Source organism: Chiloscyllium plagiosum, chromosome 1, assembly GCF_004010195.1.
Source record: "Chiloscyllium plagiosum isolate BGI_BamShark_2017 chromosome 1, ASM401019v2, whole genome shotgun sequence".
In the NCBI taxonomy this organism is placed as follows: Eukaryota; Metazoa; Chordata; class Chondrichthyes; order Orectolobiformes; family Hemiscylliidae; genus Chiloscyllium; species Chiloscyllium plagiosum.
The window spans coordinates 66,787,960-66,806,044 of record NC_057710.1 but is presented as its reverse complement, the minus strand read 5'-3'; the positions used below and the strand labels follow the sequence as shown (position 1 = coordinate 66,806,044).

The following is an 18,085-nucleotide window of genomic DNA, read 5'->3' as shown; positions in this document are numbered from 1 at the left end:
TCGACGTTTCGGGCATAAGCCCTTCTTCAGGAATCTTATAGAAACTTATAAAATTCTAACAAGTTAACAGAGTGAATGTAGGAAAATATTCCTGATTGGGGAGTTGCAGAACCAGGGTCATATTTTAGGATATGGGATAAGCCACTTAAGATCGAGTTGAGAAATTTCTTCACCCAGAAAGTGGTGCGCTAGGGATATTGTCTGCCGCAGATTAGCTTCCAAAATGCACCTGGTTTTCCTGTGCTTCATAAAGCAACTGTCTTTTTGCAAAAGATGTTGCAACTGCTGTCCTCTGACCCACATGAGTTTCTGTCGAAGCTATACTGAACACTTTGGCAATATACAGATACAGCTCTGAAGCACAAGTATTCAGTGCAATGCTGGGATGTTGTCAGCCTATAAACATTGATAATATTCAATATGCTCAGCATTTCCTTGACATCATGTGCAGTGAATAAAAAATACAAAAATCTTTTATCTCTGATGCTCTGGACCCCAACAGTACACCAAAATGAATTATGCACTCAGTAATTTTGGCTGCAGATGGATGCAAATACTTCAGCCAAGAACTGGCTCGAAGGTAGAAGACACAGGGTAGTGGTGAAGGTTCAGCTTTTCAGACTGAAGGCCTGCAATCAGCAGTATGCCACAAGGATCAGTACTAGGCCCACTGCGTTTCAATTTATAAAAATGATTCAAATGTGAACATAGGAGGTATGGCTTGTAAGTTTGCAGATGACACCAAAACTGGAGGTATAGTTGCCGGAAAATTCAGTGGGACCCTCATCAGATGGGCCAATGGATAGAGGAGTGGTGGATGAAGTTCAATCTAGATAAACATCAGGTGCTGCATTTTGGAAAGGCAAATCAGGGCAGGACTTGTGTGTAGTTCCTCCTTGCAATTGATTAATACTGTTTTGCTGTGTGACGCTGGAAAAGCACAGCAGGTCAGGCTAAGATAAAAGATAGGGAGGATGTACTTGGGGGAGGGGCGTCGGAAATGTGATAGGTGGAAAAAGGTCAAGGTGAGGGTGATAGGACAGATTTGGGTGGGGGCGGAGAGGTCGGGAAGAAGATTGCAGGTTAGGGAGGCGGTGTCCATCAAATTCAGCACTGCCTCCCTAACCTGCAATCTTCTTCCCGACCTCTCCGCCCCCACCCCAATCTGTCCTATCACCCTCACCTTGACCTTTTTCCACCTATCACATTTCCGACGCCCCTCCTCCAAGTCCCTCCTCCCTATCTTTTATCTTAGCCTGCTGGACAAACTTTCCTCATTCCTGAAGAAGGGCTAATGCCCGAAACGTCGATTCTCCTGTTCCCTAGATGCTGCCTGACCTGCTGCGCTTCTCCAGCAACACATTTCCATCTCTGATCTCCAGCATCTGCAGACCTCATTTTCTCTTTAAAGATCATTATGCCCCATCCCAGGCAATTCAATAAAACTTCTACAGTGATAGTGAAGGTATTGGTACTAATCATTCAAGAATCTTCAGATTCTGGAAAAGTCCCAGAAGACTGGATAAATGCCAATATAACACCTTTATTGAAAAAAGGGGAGGTGATAAAAAAATAGGTAATTATGTCTCAGTTAGCTTAACCTCTGTTAATGGGAAAATGGTATAGATTGTAATAGAAGATGCAATCGCACAGCATTTAGAAATATATAATATGATCAAGCAGAGTCAGCGTGGCTCCATGAGGGGAAAATCATGCCTGACAAATTTCTTTTTAGATTACTTACAGTGTGGAAACAGGCCCTTCGGCTCAACAAGTCCACACCGACCCTCCGAAGAGCAACCCACCCAGATCCATTCCCCTATATTTACCCCTTCACCTAACACTGTGGGCAATTTAGCATGACCAATTCACCTAACTTGCGCATCTTTGGACTGTGGGAGGAAACCGGAGCACCCGGAGGAAACCCACGCAGACACAGGGAGAATGTGCAAACTCCATACAGACAGTTGCCTGAGGCAGGAATTGAACCTGGGTCTCTGGCGCTGTGAGGCAGCAGTGCTAACCACTGTGCCACTGTGCCGCCCCATAACTTATAATTCTTATGATTCTTTCAGAAAGTAAAAGGCAGGGTGGATAAAGGGGAAACAGGGGTGAAATATATTTGGATTTTCAGAAGGCAATAGATGAGGTATCACATATTAGGCCACTTAATCAGATAAGAGCCAAAGGTGTTGGCGGTAGTATATTAGCATGGATATAGGATTGACTAACTAAATAATTAAGTGCAAGAAGTTGGGAAAAAAAAGGGGTATTTTTAAGATGGCAACCTGTACCTGTTGGAGTTGCTTACAATATATATGAATAACTTGCATGAGGAAAACGAATGCACGATAACCAAGTTTGCAGATTATATAAAATTAGGTCAGAAGTGTAGCAGCCTGCGACTGCTCAAGTGAAATAAAAATCATTTGGAGGGGAAGCAGAAATACAGGCACAAGTGAGGACTGCAGATACTGGAAATCAGAGTCTAGATTAGAGTGGTGCTGGAAAAGTACAACAGGTCAGGCAGCATCTGAAGAGCAGGAAAATCAATGTTTCGGGCAAAAGCCCTTCATCAGGAATGAAGCAGGAAAAAACGTCAATTTTCCTGCTCCTTGGATGCTGCCTGACCTGCTGTGCTTTTCCAGCACCACTCTAATCTGGACTCTGATTTCCAGTATTTGCAGAGAGAGAGAGTCAACTTGTGAAGTGAGGAACAGACTGAACAACTTGTCAGACCAGGCGAAAGTGAAGGTGAGGACTGCAGGTGCTGGAGATCAGAGTCAAGAGTGTGGTGTTGGAAAAAAGCAGCAGGTCAGGCAGCATCTGAGGAGCAGGAGAATAGAGTTTCAGGCAAAAACCCTTCAAAAACTTGTCAGACCAGCAAAGTAATGAGTATCTGGGAAGTAATTCAAGTTTCTAAAGAATCGGATAGTTAGGATTAGAATTTTTAAAAGTGTAAAGTTTAACTCTTAACCTTTGATTTCTTTAAATAAAGTTGTGACTTGGTTCATTTACTGCAGACTCCTGCTACGTATTCCTTTTCTACATGCCAAGGTGCCTGGGTAAATTAATATTGTGTACACTGATTGAGGAGTCTGCAGGGTCTTAGAGGCACCCTATTCCAGGCACTAGAAGGCAAGTGGTGAGAATGACCTATGAGTAGAAATATGTAAGAATGGGCAGTAACTTGGCAGATGGACTATCATGTGGGAAAATGGGACATTATACATTTTGGCAGGAAGAATGGAGTTGCTGAGTATTATTTAAACGGCGACAAACTGTGAAAGCTACAGCATCGAGGGATTTGGGAGTCCTTGCCCATGAATCTCACAAAGCTAGAATTCAAGTTCAGTGGCTAATGGGGAAGGCAAATGGAATGTTGGCCTTTATTTCAAAAGGAATGGAGTATGCAAGTAGGGAGGTTTTGTTAAGACTGTATAAGGCACTAGTCAGACCACACTTGGAATGGTATGAACAGTTTTAAGCCTCTTATTTAAGGAAAGATATATTAGCATTGGAAGGAGTCCATAGAAGATTCACTTGGCTGATCCTTGGTAAGAGGAGAGGTTGAGTAAGTTGGACCTATACTCATTGGTATATAGAAGAATGGGCGATGACCTTACTCAAATATACAAAATGTGGAGGTGTTGGACTGGTGTGAACAAAGTTAAAAATTACACAACACCACCAGGTTATAGTCCAACAGGCTTATTTGGAAGTACAAGCTTTCGGAGCGCTGCTCCTTCATCATGTAGCTAGTGGAACAGGGTCATAGGACACAGAATTTATAGTAAAAGATCAAAGTATCATACAATTGACACAATGTATTGAATATGTTAATACGTCACGTCAGTTGTATGACACTTTGGTCTTTTACTATGAGCTCTGTGCCCTATGATCCTGCCTCACTAGCTACATGATGAAGGGACAGCGCTCCGAAAGCTTGTACTTCCAAATAAACCTGTTGGACTATAACTCAGTCTTGTCAGATTAGATGCTGAAAGGTTGTTTCCTCTTATAGGTTTGTCTTGCCCCAGAGGACTTAATTTCAGAGTAAGGAATCACCCAATTATTTCTTCTTTCAGAGACCAGTGAATTTGTAGAATTCTTTATCACAGAGTTGTATGGGCTATTTTGTTAAATAAAGTTAATGCTGAGATCGATTTTTTAATCGGTAAAGGAACCAAGGCTTATGGGGAAAAGGCAGGAAAATGAAGTTGAAGGCTTCCAGGTCATTAAATGTTATCATTAAATGGCATAGTAGACTTAATGGGCTCAGTGGCCCGCCTCTGCTCCCATATCTTCTGTCTTTGGAATCATTTTTAATTATGAATCCCAAATAGGGTGAGTGTGCAGAACCTACGATAGGACTGTATGACATATGAGCTATTTGAGCATCCAAATGAAATTTTGGTTTGGAGGTCTGTGTGGTGGCTCCCAAAAGAACAACCATTTAACCAACATCCAAATTGGTTATGAATTCTTGCTAAACTAGAAATTATAAATATGCAATAATAAAATCAAATCAATAGATAAAATAAACTCTGAAAATCCAATAGGAAATGTCCCACGCTTCCGTCCTATCTCAGATAGTTAATAAGTAGAAACCCATGAAGAATCATGGGAAAGTAAGTTGAGGTTATGGTGTGACACTGCCATGACTCAAATAGAACTTTAGGACCATGCTAATTTTGCTGTTAGTGTAAATATGGTTATATAAAATAAAATAACTGATATTGCTATAGTATATGACAGTTTATCTAATAAAAGTCGAACATCATTTAACGATTCTTACTGATTGATGATACTGAGTTTTCTGGTTTGATCGTTGCTTGGAAACATATTTTGACTTTGCCACAAATTAGCTGGTTTCCATTGATCTGACAAGTTTTGTTTAAAATTGACAATTTGGTTGGCTCAAACACCACTGTAAACCTTACAGTTGCAATGCTTCGTGACCTGTAAAAGTAGTAAAAACTCTGTTATACATTGTGGTTATCAATACTTAAATGGCAAAGCAGTATCAATTAAATTACAAAATGCAGACTGGGTGACCATCTGTGTTGGGTCTGCAAAAACGACCCTGAGTTTGCAGTTGCCTGCACACCATTGTGTTCCCACACCAACATTTCTGACACAGGCCTGGTGCAATATGTTCCAGTGAGCCTTCCTGCAAGCTCAAAGAACAGTATCTCATTTTCTGCGTGGAAACCTCTGGGACCTCATATCGACTTCTTTTCTTCATTCATTTATGGAATGAGGACATCACTGATTAAGCATTTAGTACCCATCGTCAATTACTCAAAGGACTGTGAGGAGTCAACCACATTACTGTGGGCTTGGAGTCACATGTAGGCCAGACCAGGTAAAGCTGCAGTTACTCTTAAAGAAATTAGTGAACCAGACAAGCTTTTCCTGACAACTGGTTTCATGATCATCATTAGACTTTTAACTTTAGATTTTAAAAAATTGAATTCAAAATCCATTATCTGCCATGGCAGCATTCAAACTCAGGTCTCTAGAATAACAGTCCAGTGATAATACCACTAACGTTAATAAGTTCAATACCTTTAGAGTTTGATTTCATCCTTCCATGTATTGACCCACCTCACACTCAGTCCGGTGATGACACGGGTTGTTTTTATCATAGTCACCCATTCTCACATACTCCCAGACCCATTATCACATAGTATAAGTTACATTCAGTACAGCTGACCCATTATCTCCTACTCTTAGTTCTTATTACTTATTCAGTTCTTTTTTTATCTGTCCTGGCCTGCTGTCGATAATCTCCTTGTTTACCTATCTCTTTTCATGTCTCTCTCTGCTCTATCACAACCTCTCCGTTTACCTCTACTCTTTCCACCCAAGCCCCGAGACTGAAATCCCACTTTTTTTCCCAGCTGCTGATAGTTCTGATGAAGAGACACTGAACTTGGAGTTAACTCATCTTTCGTTTTACAGATACTCGTTCAGATCTTCAGCACCTGCAGTTCTTTGTTTTGCTATATCGATTAACTCAGAGCACGTACAATTGCCCAATCTGGATAGTCTCTCCATTGACCTTCATAACTGTTTTTCTTGCAAGCTGAATTTATATCAAAACATTAAATCAAACATCTAAGATAATCGCAAACAGCAATAACAGTTTATGATGGCAAAACAATAATGTGATTTTGTCCCTTAACTCTGCACAAATTTATTTTCAGGTTATGGACAGCATTGATTAAGGCAGAGTTCATGTTCATTCTTAATTATTCCACATTCCCCGTGAAAAGTTAAAGTCCTTGTAATACTGTCATGCCTGCATGGTACTATGTGAGAAATTTCAGGATGTCAACTCATCAACAGTGAAGGAATTACTCCTCACCTCCATGGCATAGAAGTATCTGACATGATAAGAACCTATAGATAATGGTTTCCCATGACTTTGTCCCTCATGTATATCTCCAGTTATTTCAGTTATCTTAAGTCAGTTGAGACAGTGCATCCAGTAAATCTAATTTTGCCTTCACAAGGATTGTATGATGATTGCTTCCACCAATCCTATTGCAGATAGGTATACACAGGACAGTTTGGTTGGTGAGAAGGAAGTATGTAACTTCCTTGCTTTGGTTCTTCTGCTATTTTCTGTCTGTTTGTTCTAGTAGATACATCCTTCAGGACATGGCCAGCTTAGTTGGTGTACTACTGAGGTATCTTCGGTGACTGATATTTATGTCTACTGACTAAACTATATTATGTACCACACCCGTGCATGCCTTACATCTTAAAGTGATGTTTAACAGCGAAATTTTGTGATCTTAGGCCATTTGGCCCATCAAATCTGCTCTGCCACTCAATCATGGCTGATAAATTTCTCAACCACATTCTCCCAGTTTCTCCCCTTGATTCCTTTGACAATCAAGAACCTATCTATCTCAGTCTTAAATACACAAAATGACCTGGCTCCCACAGCCTTCTGTGGCAATTAATTCCATAAATTTACCACTCTCCAGCTGAAGTAGTTTTGCCTTATCTCCTTTCTAAAAGGTCTTCCCTTTACTCTACGACTGTGCCCTTAGGTCCTTGTATCTCTTAACAATGGAAACATCTTCCCAACATCCACTCTGTCCAGGCCATTCAGTACTCTGTAAGTTTCAATTAAACTCCCCCCTCATCCTTCTAACCTCCATCGACTATAAACCCAGAGTCCTCAAATGTTCCTCATATGTTAAGCTTTTCATTCCTGGGACCATCCTCATGGACCTCCTCTGAACATTCTCCAGAGCAGTACATCATGCTCAGTGGTTAGTACTGCTCCCTCACAGCACCAGGGACCTAGGTTCGAGTCCAGCCACGGGCGACAGTATGTGTGGAGTTTGCACGTTCTCCCTGTGTCTGCGTGGGTTTCCTCCGGGTGCTCCGGTTTCCTTACACAGTCCAAGGATGTGCAGGTCAGGTGAATTGGCCGTGCTAAATTGCCCATAGTGTTAGGTGCATTAGTCAGAGGGAAATGGGTCTGGGTGGGTTACTCTTCGGAGGGTCGGTGTGGACTTGTTGGGCCAAAGGGCCTGTTTCCACACTGTAGGGAATCTAATCTAATCTAATCCTTTCTGAGATATGGGGTCCAAAACTGCACACAATACTCCAAATGTGGTCTGACCAGAGTGTTATAGAGCCTCGGAAGTAGAAACCATTGTGTGCCTACATATGTCGGATTAATGTTGCAACTGTGCCAGACACACTTGGGATGTTTATGAATCAGTCTGGAATGTCGAAACACATGATACTTTAAATGGCAGGTTGTGGTAAACTGATCCATGTGAGTAATTTTGCAGCTTGGAACTGCATCAAAACCAGAGGTCTGGGAGGTTTGGCTGGTGTTGTGATGTTCATTAGGGTGTAGTATTGTAGCCAGTCATCAAGTTCCTTAGACCTTAGGCAATTTGACTCTGCAGGGTTGAGCGGTCTGAAATTTCCTTGCAAGGTCACAGACATGAACCAGTGCCCAGTAGTTTACAAGCCCCTCCCAGGGGGATTATCAGTGGAGGGAGAGTGATACAGTAAAACTGCTGGGTGCCTTATCAGGTCAGTTCTCTGAGGAGATTGGCCACTGCGATATTTTATCAGCTGCAAATACACATGGAGCAAAATTACCTGCTCCAAGGAAGTAACAACTGGTTAATACAGAGGTTCAATTGGTGACACTACAGGGTTATGATGTTTTACTGGCTACTGATGTTTGGGATAGGAGGCTGCTAACTAATTGTAGGTAGTTTCTTGATGGCAGCTTTTACAGCTGGAGTCTCAGTGTCCCAATAAGTAGGTATGCAATCTGGAGGGAGTGCCCCCCAGCTTCAACAAACTTCGTGAAGGAGTTTCCCCTGGTTTTTATTTATTTTTAAAACTATATGTCATAACAGTGAACACCTGTCATGGGGGCGCTGCTCAGGGTTCAGAGCTGTTGTTCCTCTGATTGAATCAAAAACATCAGGAGTCTTCCTTGCATCTAATACTAGACAATAGTTAGCTTGGACAGTTGGTTTGTGATGCAGAGTGACACCAGCAGTGTATGTTCAATTGCTGCCCTAACTGAGATTCACATGAAAGACTCTCCCTTTCAACTTCTTGCCTAAGGCATGGTTACCCTCAGGTTAAGCCACCACCTCTGTAATAGAAAGCAGCCCTAAGGTGTGGTAAGACTATGGTAACTTTACCTTTTACTGGATACAGGAAGCTAGTACCCCAGTTTGGAGACTGCCAGACGTGGAATTATGGGGGCAATCCAGCTAATGAACCTACATATCCCTAGGATACTATGGGTGATTTTTAGCATGGCCAATCCACCTAACCTGCAGAGGTGTGTATTGTGGGAAGAAACCTGAGCACTTGGTGGAAACCCACACAAACACAGGGAGAATGTGTACTCTCCACATCGTCACCCAAGGCTGGGGTGGAACCTGAAAGAGTTAATTGATATCATGAGATAAGCTCCACCCCACAGGATGAAAAGGACTGTTCCTGGGAAGGTTAAGCAGTCCTTCAGTGCCAGGTCTGTATGAAAATGTTTCAGAAACAGTGATGTAACCTTACTGTTAGGTAGAAGCTGAAATCTTACCAAGGACTCCAATGTATCTCAGATATAATGCACTGTTAAGCAACATGTAATTCTGTTCATTAAAACTGAGCCTATTCTCTGCTGAAGATGGAATGTGGACCTCCTTTCCCACGTGGTATCAGCAAATTAGGCTAATACCAATAAAAAGGATTGTTGGTTGTAAGTCTACTTAAAGCAGCCCAAATGGTTCAGGTGAACATGACCAAGACATATGATGCCTGAACATCAATCCCAGGGGATCTCCACTATAAACCTTCTTCTCGTTCAAAATAGAACTACTGTTCACCACCACAGTCAGTTTCTTATCACTCACCAAATCTTCTTTCCAAATTGTTACTGTCCATTTTGTTCCAAGGTCTCTCATACATATATTAAACATTGAATTCATTGGAACATTTCATGAGAAAATGCACTGAAAAGTCTATGCACTCTCTATCTATGGCAAAATTCATTGTAAAAGTGTCAATATTTGCTCCTATAAATGGTATTGTGGTATTTCTGATGTGATTTTGCAGCTTTAAGAATTTTCAACAATGTGTTGAAACTCAGTCAATAATAAGTAAATAGTTCTCAAGTCATTTGGACATAGGGTTATGATATAAAATGGGAGATATTGATTCAACCTTCCATTATACACTAACTTCAATATAAAAAGTATTGAGGGAGAATATAATGGCATCAAGATAATACTACTCAAAGTCATAATGACCCCGGCCTGTTTAAATAGAACATAGAACATAGAAAAGTACAGCACAGAACAGGCACTTTGGCGCACGATGTTGTGCCGAGGTTTAATCCTAATGTAAAATATAATAACTTAACCTATGCACCCCTCAATTCACTGCTATCCATGTGTATGTCCAGCAGTCGCTTAAATGTCCCCAATGACTGTGGTTCCACCACCTCAGCTGGCAACGCATTCCATGCATTCGCAACTCTCTCCGTAAAGAACCTACCTCTGAAGTCTCCTTTATAACTTCCTCCTAATATCTTCAAACTATGAGTCCTCATACCAGTCAATCCTGCCCTTGCTATTGATTCTATCTATTCCACTCATTATTTTGTGCACCTTAATCAGATCTCCTCTTTTCCTCCTTCTCTCCAGAGAGAACAGTCCAAGCTTATTCAACCTTTCTTCATAAGGCAAGCCCTCCAGTCCAGGCAGCATCCTGGTAAACCTTCTTTGCACCCTCTCCAAAGCCTCTGTATCTTTCCTATAGTAGGGCAACCAGAACTGGACACAATATTCCAAATGTGGTCTTACCAAGGACTTGTAGAGCTGCAGCAAAACCTTGCAGCTCTTAAACCTGATCCCCCTGTTAATGAAAGCCAAAACACCAAATGCTTTCTTAACAACCCTATCCACTTGGTGGCAACTTTGAGGGATCTATGTACTTGCACACCCAGATCCCTCTGTTCCTCAGAATCCTATCTTTAATCCTATATTCAGCATTCAAGTTCGACCTTCCAAAATGCATCACTTCGCATTTACCCAGGCTGAACTCCATCTGCCATTTCTCAGCCCAGCTCTGCATCCTGTACATGTCACGCTGCGGCCTGCAGTGACCCTCAATTCTATCGACGACATCTCCAACCTTTGTGTCATCTGCAAATTTACTAACCCACCCCTCAAACTCCTCATCCAAGTCATTTATAAAAACTACAAAGAGCAGAGGCCCAAGAACAGAGCTCTGCGGGACCCCACTCAACACTGACCTCCAGGCAGAATACTTTCCATCTACAACCACTCTCTGCCTTCTGGCAGCCAGCCAATTCTGACTCCAGATAGCCAAATCTCCCTGTATCCCATACTTCCTGATTTTATGAATGGGCCTACCATGGGGAATCTTATCAAATGCCTTGCTGAAGTCCATATACACCACACCAACTGGGTGACCTTCATCGACCTGTCTCGTCACCTCCTTAAAGAACTCAATAAGATTTGTAAGGTATGACCTGCCCCTCACAAAGCCATGCTGACTGCCTTTAATCACACTATGCCTGGCCAAATAGTCATCAATCCTATCCCTCAGAATTCTTTCCAAAACTTTGCTGACCACAGACGTAAGACTGACTGGTTTGTAATTGCCAGGGATTTCCCTATTACCCTTCTTGAAAAGAGGAACAACATTTGCCTCCTTCCAATCCTCCAGTACAATTCATGTGCAGGGTGAGGAGGTAAATATCCTCGCCAGCGGCTTCACAACCTCCTTTCTTGCTTCTCGGAGCAGCCTAGGATAAACCTAGTCTGGCCCTGGGTACTTATAAATTTTAATGTTTTCCAAAATGTCTAGTACTTCAACATCATCAATCTTGATCTGGTCAAGACTGTATCCCAGCTCCTCTAAGTTTTCATTTACAACAAGTTCCCTTTCCTTGATGAAAACCAAAGCAAAAAACCCATTTAGGGCTTTCCCTCTCTGTTCAGAGTCCATGCACAGGTTCCCTCCGCTATCCCTGATTGGCCCTACCTTCTCCCTGATCATTCTCTTATTCCTCTCATATGAGTAAAATGCCTTTGGGTTCTCCCTAATCCTTTCTGCCAAGCCGTTTTCATGCCCCCTCCTGGCTCACCTCAGTCCATTTCTGAATTGGTGTTCATGTATCCTGGTGGCTAGTTTTCTGCCTGTTTTTTCCAATGGGGTGTTTGTTTCAGTCCTTGCACGGTATTCTGTAAATGACTACATTGGACAAACAGGCAGAAACTAGCCACCAGGATACATGAACACCAACTAGCCACAAAAAGACATGACCCGCTCTCACTAGTATCCTCACATATGGATGAGGAAGGACACCACCTCGACTGGGATAACACATCCATCTTAGGACAAGCCAAACAAAGACACGCACGAGAATTCCTAGAAGCATGGCATTCCAACCGGAACTCTATCAACAAACACATTGAGTTAGACCCCATCTATCACCCCCTGAGAAAAGGAACAGGAAGTGACTTCACCACAAGAAATGACATCACCAACCCAAAGAAACCCAAACATATAAATAGAAAGCAGGAATTTTCAGCATTGCTATGCATGAGGTGCACTGAAGATGTTACCTAGTAAGGTAACAAAACGTCTGGAAATGTACCTTGCAGCTCAGCGAGCAAATCTATATCCAAAACCTCAACCTGAGCTACAAATCTTCTCAAAACTTGATCAGACATCATATTCTATGGCCCTAATTACTCCTAGAAAATGCCATGGCACTTCTTCAAATAACATTTCAGAAATTGAAAAGAGTCATCAAGTCACCTACCAGAGTTGCACAACATTTCCAATGGATCCAATTGACAAGTCTGTGATGGTATCACCATTCAAATCCTTCTGCCCATCAATGGATAATCCAAAATATTGCAATTGATGGCTGATCTTTGAGGCTTGTATTCTCTAGAAACCAGATCAAAATACGTTTAGAATGTTTATTTGAAGATAGAATAGTATGATAGAAATAAAGGGTGCAATTTTATAGAATCATGGATAGTTTAGAGCATAGAAAAAGGTCACTTGGCCCATCATATATGTATCCTGTGAAAAATGAACCACCTAGTCAAATCCCACTTTCACTCATTTGCCCAGTAGTCCTGCAGCTTACATCACTTGAAGTCCCTATCCAGAAAGCTTTTAAATTAGTTATGTATTTCTATCTTTATTATCCTTCCTGCCGTGAGTTCCAGACCCCTACTTACCATGCCCCTCCACCTTCCCCCAACTCTTGGATGAAAAAGGTTGTCTTTATCTCCCCTCTTACTTTTCTACCAAAAACTTTAAATCAATCGCCCCCAGTCCCTGATGTTTCTGATGAAGCAATTAAGCCCTCTCATTCACTCTATCCAAGAACCTCACAATCTTGTATATGTTGATCAAATCTCCCCTGAGACACCTCTGTTCCAAAGTGTATGATTCCAATCAATCTAATCTTTCCTCATTGTTGCAATTTTTTGCAGACCTGGCAACGTCCTCATAGAACTTCTCTGTGCCTTCTCTGGTACACTTATGTTCTTTCTGTAATGAGATGACCAACTGCACATGGCACTGAAGTTGTGTGCTAACTAATGATTTATACAGATTCAGTGTAGCCTCCATGCTCTTATTTTCTGTATCTTGGTTAATAAAGGCAAGGATTCCTTGTGCCTTCTTTTCTAACTTACTGACCTATCCTACCTTCAGGGAAATGTGGACATTCGCTCCAAGGTCCCTTAATTTCTTTGCCCCTTGTCACATTCTAACATTAACAGTATATTATTTTTCATTGTTTTACTTCCCCACATTTACCACTTTGCACATTTCTAGATGAATTCCATTTAACAATCTTCAGCAAACTTGAATTCCATTGATAATTTCCTGTTGTCTACAGCTGTCCTCACGATCAAACACATGGCCAGTTTTGATGGCATCTACAAGCTGATCGATTTGATCCATGTACTGTGCCAGACTAAAGTATAGCAGAGTATGCCTTCCTCAGATGTTTAGAGACTTTTCTCATCCCTAACTGTAAACACATACTTGCACAATTTGAGAGACAAAAAAACATGAAATTTAACCAGATATTTCATAACACAGATGAATATTTCAAAATAGAATAACCTTTGATGTAAGAGAACAGATGATTACATAGAGTCTTTCATGACATCAGAATCTCCCAAAACAATTTATGGCAAATCATCATTGTTGAATTGTAGTCATGGTTGCAATGTAAGAGTCACGGCAGCCAATTTGTGTACAACTAAATCCCAAAAGCAGCAATATGATTATGCCAATTAACCTGTTTTTGAGTTTGTTGCAAGGTCAATTATTGTCCAGAACACCATTCCTTCAAAATAGTGTCATGAGAGGGGAGGCACAGGCCTTGCTTTAACATCTCAGACAAAATGAATTGGCATTACTAACACAGCAGCAGGACTGAAGGAGTGCCTCATGACAAAAATTCTGTGCTCACATTCCTGGAACTTAACATAGAATCCAAAATGTTGCACACAGAGGTGAGAATACTACAAACTAAATCTGGATTATCAACAGGATAAAAGACTCCTCTTACCTTATCCCTGTCAGCAAAGAGTGATAATCTATTCAACATCCAATAAGTCACTAAGATCCCTTAAGGAACACAGCCAAACTTCTTGAAAAATTAACAGTAAGACAAAAGCTCCTCACTTGTAAATTGGAGGTGTACCATAGTGGGTAAAGGAATAGGCAGCTGTGTCTAATAATAAAAGCATTAACTGAATCCATGTGATTAAAATTGACAGGACAGATAGTGTTTGATGCAGTTTGACCTCATGACCTGCCCATCTAATTGTGTCCTTACCGAAATAGGCAAATGGGCTGAGGAGTGGTAGATGGAGTTTAATTTAGATAAATGTAAGATGCTCTATTTTGGATTGGAAATGTTGAACATGACTTATACAGTTAATGGTAAGGTTCTGGGGAATGTTGCTGAACAAAGAGACGTTGGAGTGCAGGTTCATAACTCCTTTAAAGTGAAATCGCAGGTAGACAGGATGGTGAAGGCAACATTTGGTATTCTTGTCTTTATTGATCAGTGCATTGAATACAGGAGTTGGCGGCTGTATTGCCGCTGTATAGGACATTGGCTAGACCACTTTTGGAATAATGTGTGCAATTCTCCCTACTATAGGAAGGATGATATGAAACTTGAAACATTTTAAAAACAATTTACAAGGCTGGTGCCAGGGTTGGAGGGTTTGAGCTATAGGGAGAGGCTGAATAGGCTGGGGCTATTTTCTCTGGAGCATCAGAGGCTAAGGGGTGATCTTATGGAGGTTTATAAAAAAACATGAGGGGCATGGGTAGGATAAATAGACAAGGTCTTTTTCCCTAGGGTAGGGGAGTCCAGAACTAGAGGACATAGGTTTAGGGTGAGAGGGGAAAGATTTAAAAGGGTCCTAAGGTGCAGCTTTTTCAGGCAGTGGGTGGCATGGAATGAGCTGCCAGAAGAAGTGATGGAGGCTGGAATGATTACAACATTTAAGAAGCATCTGGATGGGTATATGAATAGGGAGGTTTTAGAGAGATATAAGCCAAATGCTGGCAAATGGGTCTATATTTATTTAGGATATCTGTTCAGCATGGACAAGTTGGACAGCATGTTTCCATGCTGTTCATCTCTATGACTCTAAATGTTGCAAAGTGCAGGTCATGCAGTGCACCTGCAACTTTCAATCCCTCCAGCTTCTGCAGCATTGGCCTCTGAATGTTATAGCGTGAAATGTTTCTGCCAATATCTCAGTTTAAATCAGAATTATCAGGAAGCTCTTACTTGTGTATGTTTTGACAGGATCGATGTTTGGTCTCCGTTAAAAATGTATACGACTCCATGTTGTTCATCTTCTACAGGGGCTCCAACTGCAACGTCATTGTAGCCATCCAGATTGATGTCAGCAACAGCAGCTATAGCAGCTCCAAATCGAGAGTTCTTACCATCAACTGGCCCTTCTAAGATGCCTCGCTTTTCCAGGCTACCTTGCTGCATGACACAATTATCTGTATTGTGTTAGACTGCATTGGTGTTGATTCATTGCACAAATAAATGATACATGGTTCATAGATAATACTATTTTTTTAATATTAGTGCAGCATATTTACCATTTCATTGCTTCAGATAAAAAAACCTTCCTGGATTACTGATTTCATTACATTATAAATGTCGTATTATTCAGTTTAATATTGCAGTTTGAATCAATGCCATCCATTCTACTAATGTGCTCCAGGCTCTATATTATGAGCCAACTAACTAATCTTTGGTAAGGATACTTCCACTCAGTGTGATTAAATAACATATGTTTTGACTTGTATTGTACAAGGTATAAAGATGCGAAAACACTCATACTAAGGAATGCCTTAAAAATCACCAAGTATGATAATGTCACAGGGACTTGTGGTCAATGGCAGCTTAGGATCTCAAAGGAGAACATTCTAACATACAGCTCCTCCACACAGTCTTTGTAACAATGTCTATCACAGCAATGCAACCTGTAACTAGTTGCCAGCATGCAATAAATTACGTCTTGTTCAATACAATAGCCTATTCTAGTTAGAGCTATAAGTATTTTTGCTATCCCACATTAGACCAAGTGGGCCCTGTGGATCTTTACAAACTTACCACATTGTGAGCTGCAAGCTAAGTTTATCTTTACAGACTTATAAACTTCCTGTTCCTTTATCGAATAATGTTTTGCTGCTGTGTTACAACTTGATGTCCTTTAGGCTTGCAAGGCTAAATAAAATGCTTGTGTAAATGTTTAGGAAATATTTATAGTCTAAGTTATTCCAACAGGATTTATTTTTTATTCAATATAAGTCAACTGAATGATTTTTATTGGCACAAAGTGTGTTTCTGCGAAGCAGCTTTTGGTCAAGTAATTGCAATTAGATTCTACAGAAAGCTGTTTTTACCTGATTGACAGAAAATACATACACTCTTCCTTCTTCATTTTTGTGTTGACCCATAAACATAGGTGACCCAACCAATAGTACGTCCGTAAACAAATCTCTATTAACATCGATAGAGCACAATACGCTTCCAAAATAGGACCCAAGCTAAAAAGGAAAGCAGATAATCAGTCAATTTAAATGACGAAACAGATAGGCATAATTTAAATGGATATGTTTGCTTGCACATCACTATTAGAATTACATTGATGTCCAGTGGCAAGCACTTCCTTTATTCATACTAATATACTATAATTAAAGAACAGCGTTGTCTACTCCAACGATAGCAATGCACGTCTCCATGGCTAGAAAAAGTGCTATACAAAGACATTTCTCCCCCTAAATGATATACTTTACTTACTAGATCTCTGTTATGCACTTGCTCTATTTCCTTTTGTCCCCATTGATACCGAATTTCAAACAAATACATTAATTTATAAAGTAGATAAAATGGGGTGGACTGGTTGGTAAGACTAGTGTGTTACAATGGTGAAACAAAAGTTGGAATGATGTCAAATAAAGATGTCCTATGTCCTAGCATTGACTGATTGGTCAAATGCCCCTTTGGTTTTTGTAATAGACGGAGTGTAGAAAGTACCCAACCAGCCATGTGTACAAAGCCCAATACAAAAAGCAACCTGTTAGGTGGGATTCATGATTGACTAGCACTTGTTGGACAACCATGACTGTGTTACATACCGTACAAGTGACCAATTTAAGATAATCAGTCAAGCTCATTATATGCCACATTCATAATTGCTAGATGTGACATACATTCAGATGACAGGACCAATTCTCAGCGAATGAAAGGAATATTTACAAGCCTTGACCCTTATTTAAATTACACAGAAGATTGGTAAGCATAGGTATCTTCTTAGCTTTCTCCATGGCAATACCTTGGTGAATCTTGGTGACTTGCCAATCAAACACCACCATTTTCATTTATTAAGTTGTTTGAATTTTGATATTCCTCTCTTCGGCCTGGTGAATGCAAAATATAAAGCTTCGGCAACACATCTCTTTTTAGCAATTTTATTCTGTTACCACAGATTCTCCTCTGCTTTTCACCAGCTGTAGCACTGATGGGAAAGGAGCAAAGACCCATGGTCAGGTCTCTTCATTCGTTATTGCTGCCTGATGCTTCCTGAGGCATTTGCGGACTACTAAGCCTGCCTTGTAATAGGAGCAGGCCAAAAAAATGCAATATTAGGATGGGAGAGGTAGCACTTCCCACCTACACTGTAATGCAAAATGGTAGATTGGGGGTGGAGTAGGACAAAGTGAAATGCCCTGTCTTCAGTATTGGAGGCCCTACATTGCAGTATTAGATCAAAGCAGAGAAAGGTTTCTTTTGACTTATTTTCCACTGAAACTGTTGTTCAGGCACTCAAATTAATTAAGCAGCCATAAACAGTAGAGTCCACTGTTGTTTGTTACTTATGTAAATGCTTTGGATGAAAATTTCGAAGGCATGGTTAGTAAGTTGCAAATGAGACTAAAATTGGTAGTATTGGGGACAGTGAAGAAGGTGATT

At 40.8% G+C, this 18,085-nt stretch overlaps 1 protein-coding gene across 1 annotated transcript in view; it reads right to left on the bottom strand.

Annotated features, from left to right (window-relative positions):
* LOC122549086 (integrin alpha-2-like) overlaps positions 1-16,655 on the bottom strand; it is a 76,498-nt gene extending 59,843 nt beyond the window's left edge. The window contains exons 1-4 of the mRNA XM_043688310.1: positions 16,516-16,655; positions 15,380-15,586; positions 12,359-12,489; positions 4,799-4,962 (exon numbers count right to left, since the gene is read on the bottom strand). Of these exons, the coding sequence (XP_043544245.1) occupies positions 4,799-4,962; positions 12,359-12,489; positions 15,380-15,586; positions 16,516-16,575 (562 nt within the window). The 5' untranslated portion in view covers positions 16,576-16,655. The remainder of the gene's footprint in view (positions 1-4,798; positions 4,963-12,358; positions 12,490-15,379; positions 15,587-16,515) is intronic.
* Positions 16,656-18,085: the final 1,430 nt, after the last annotated feature.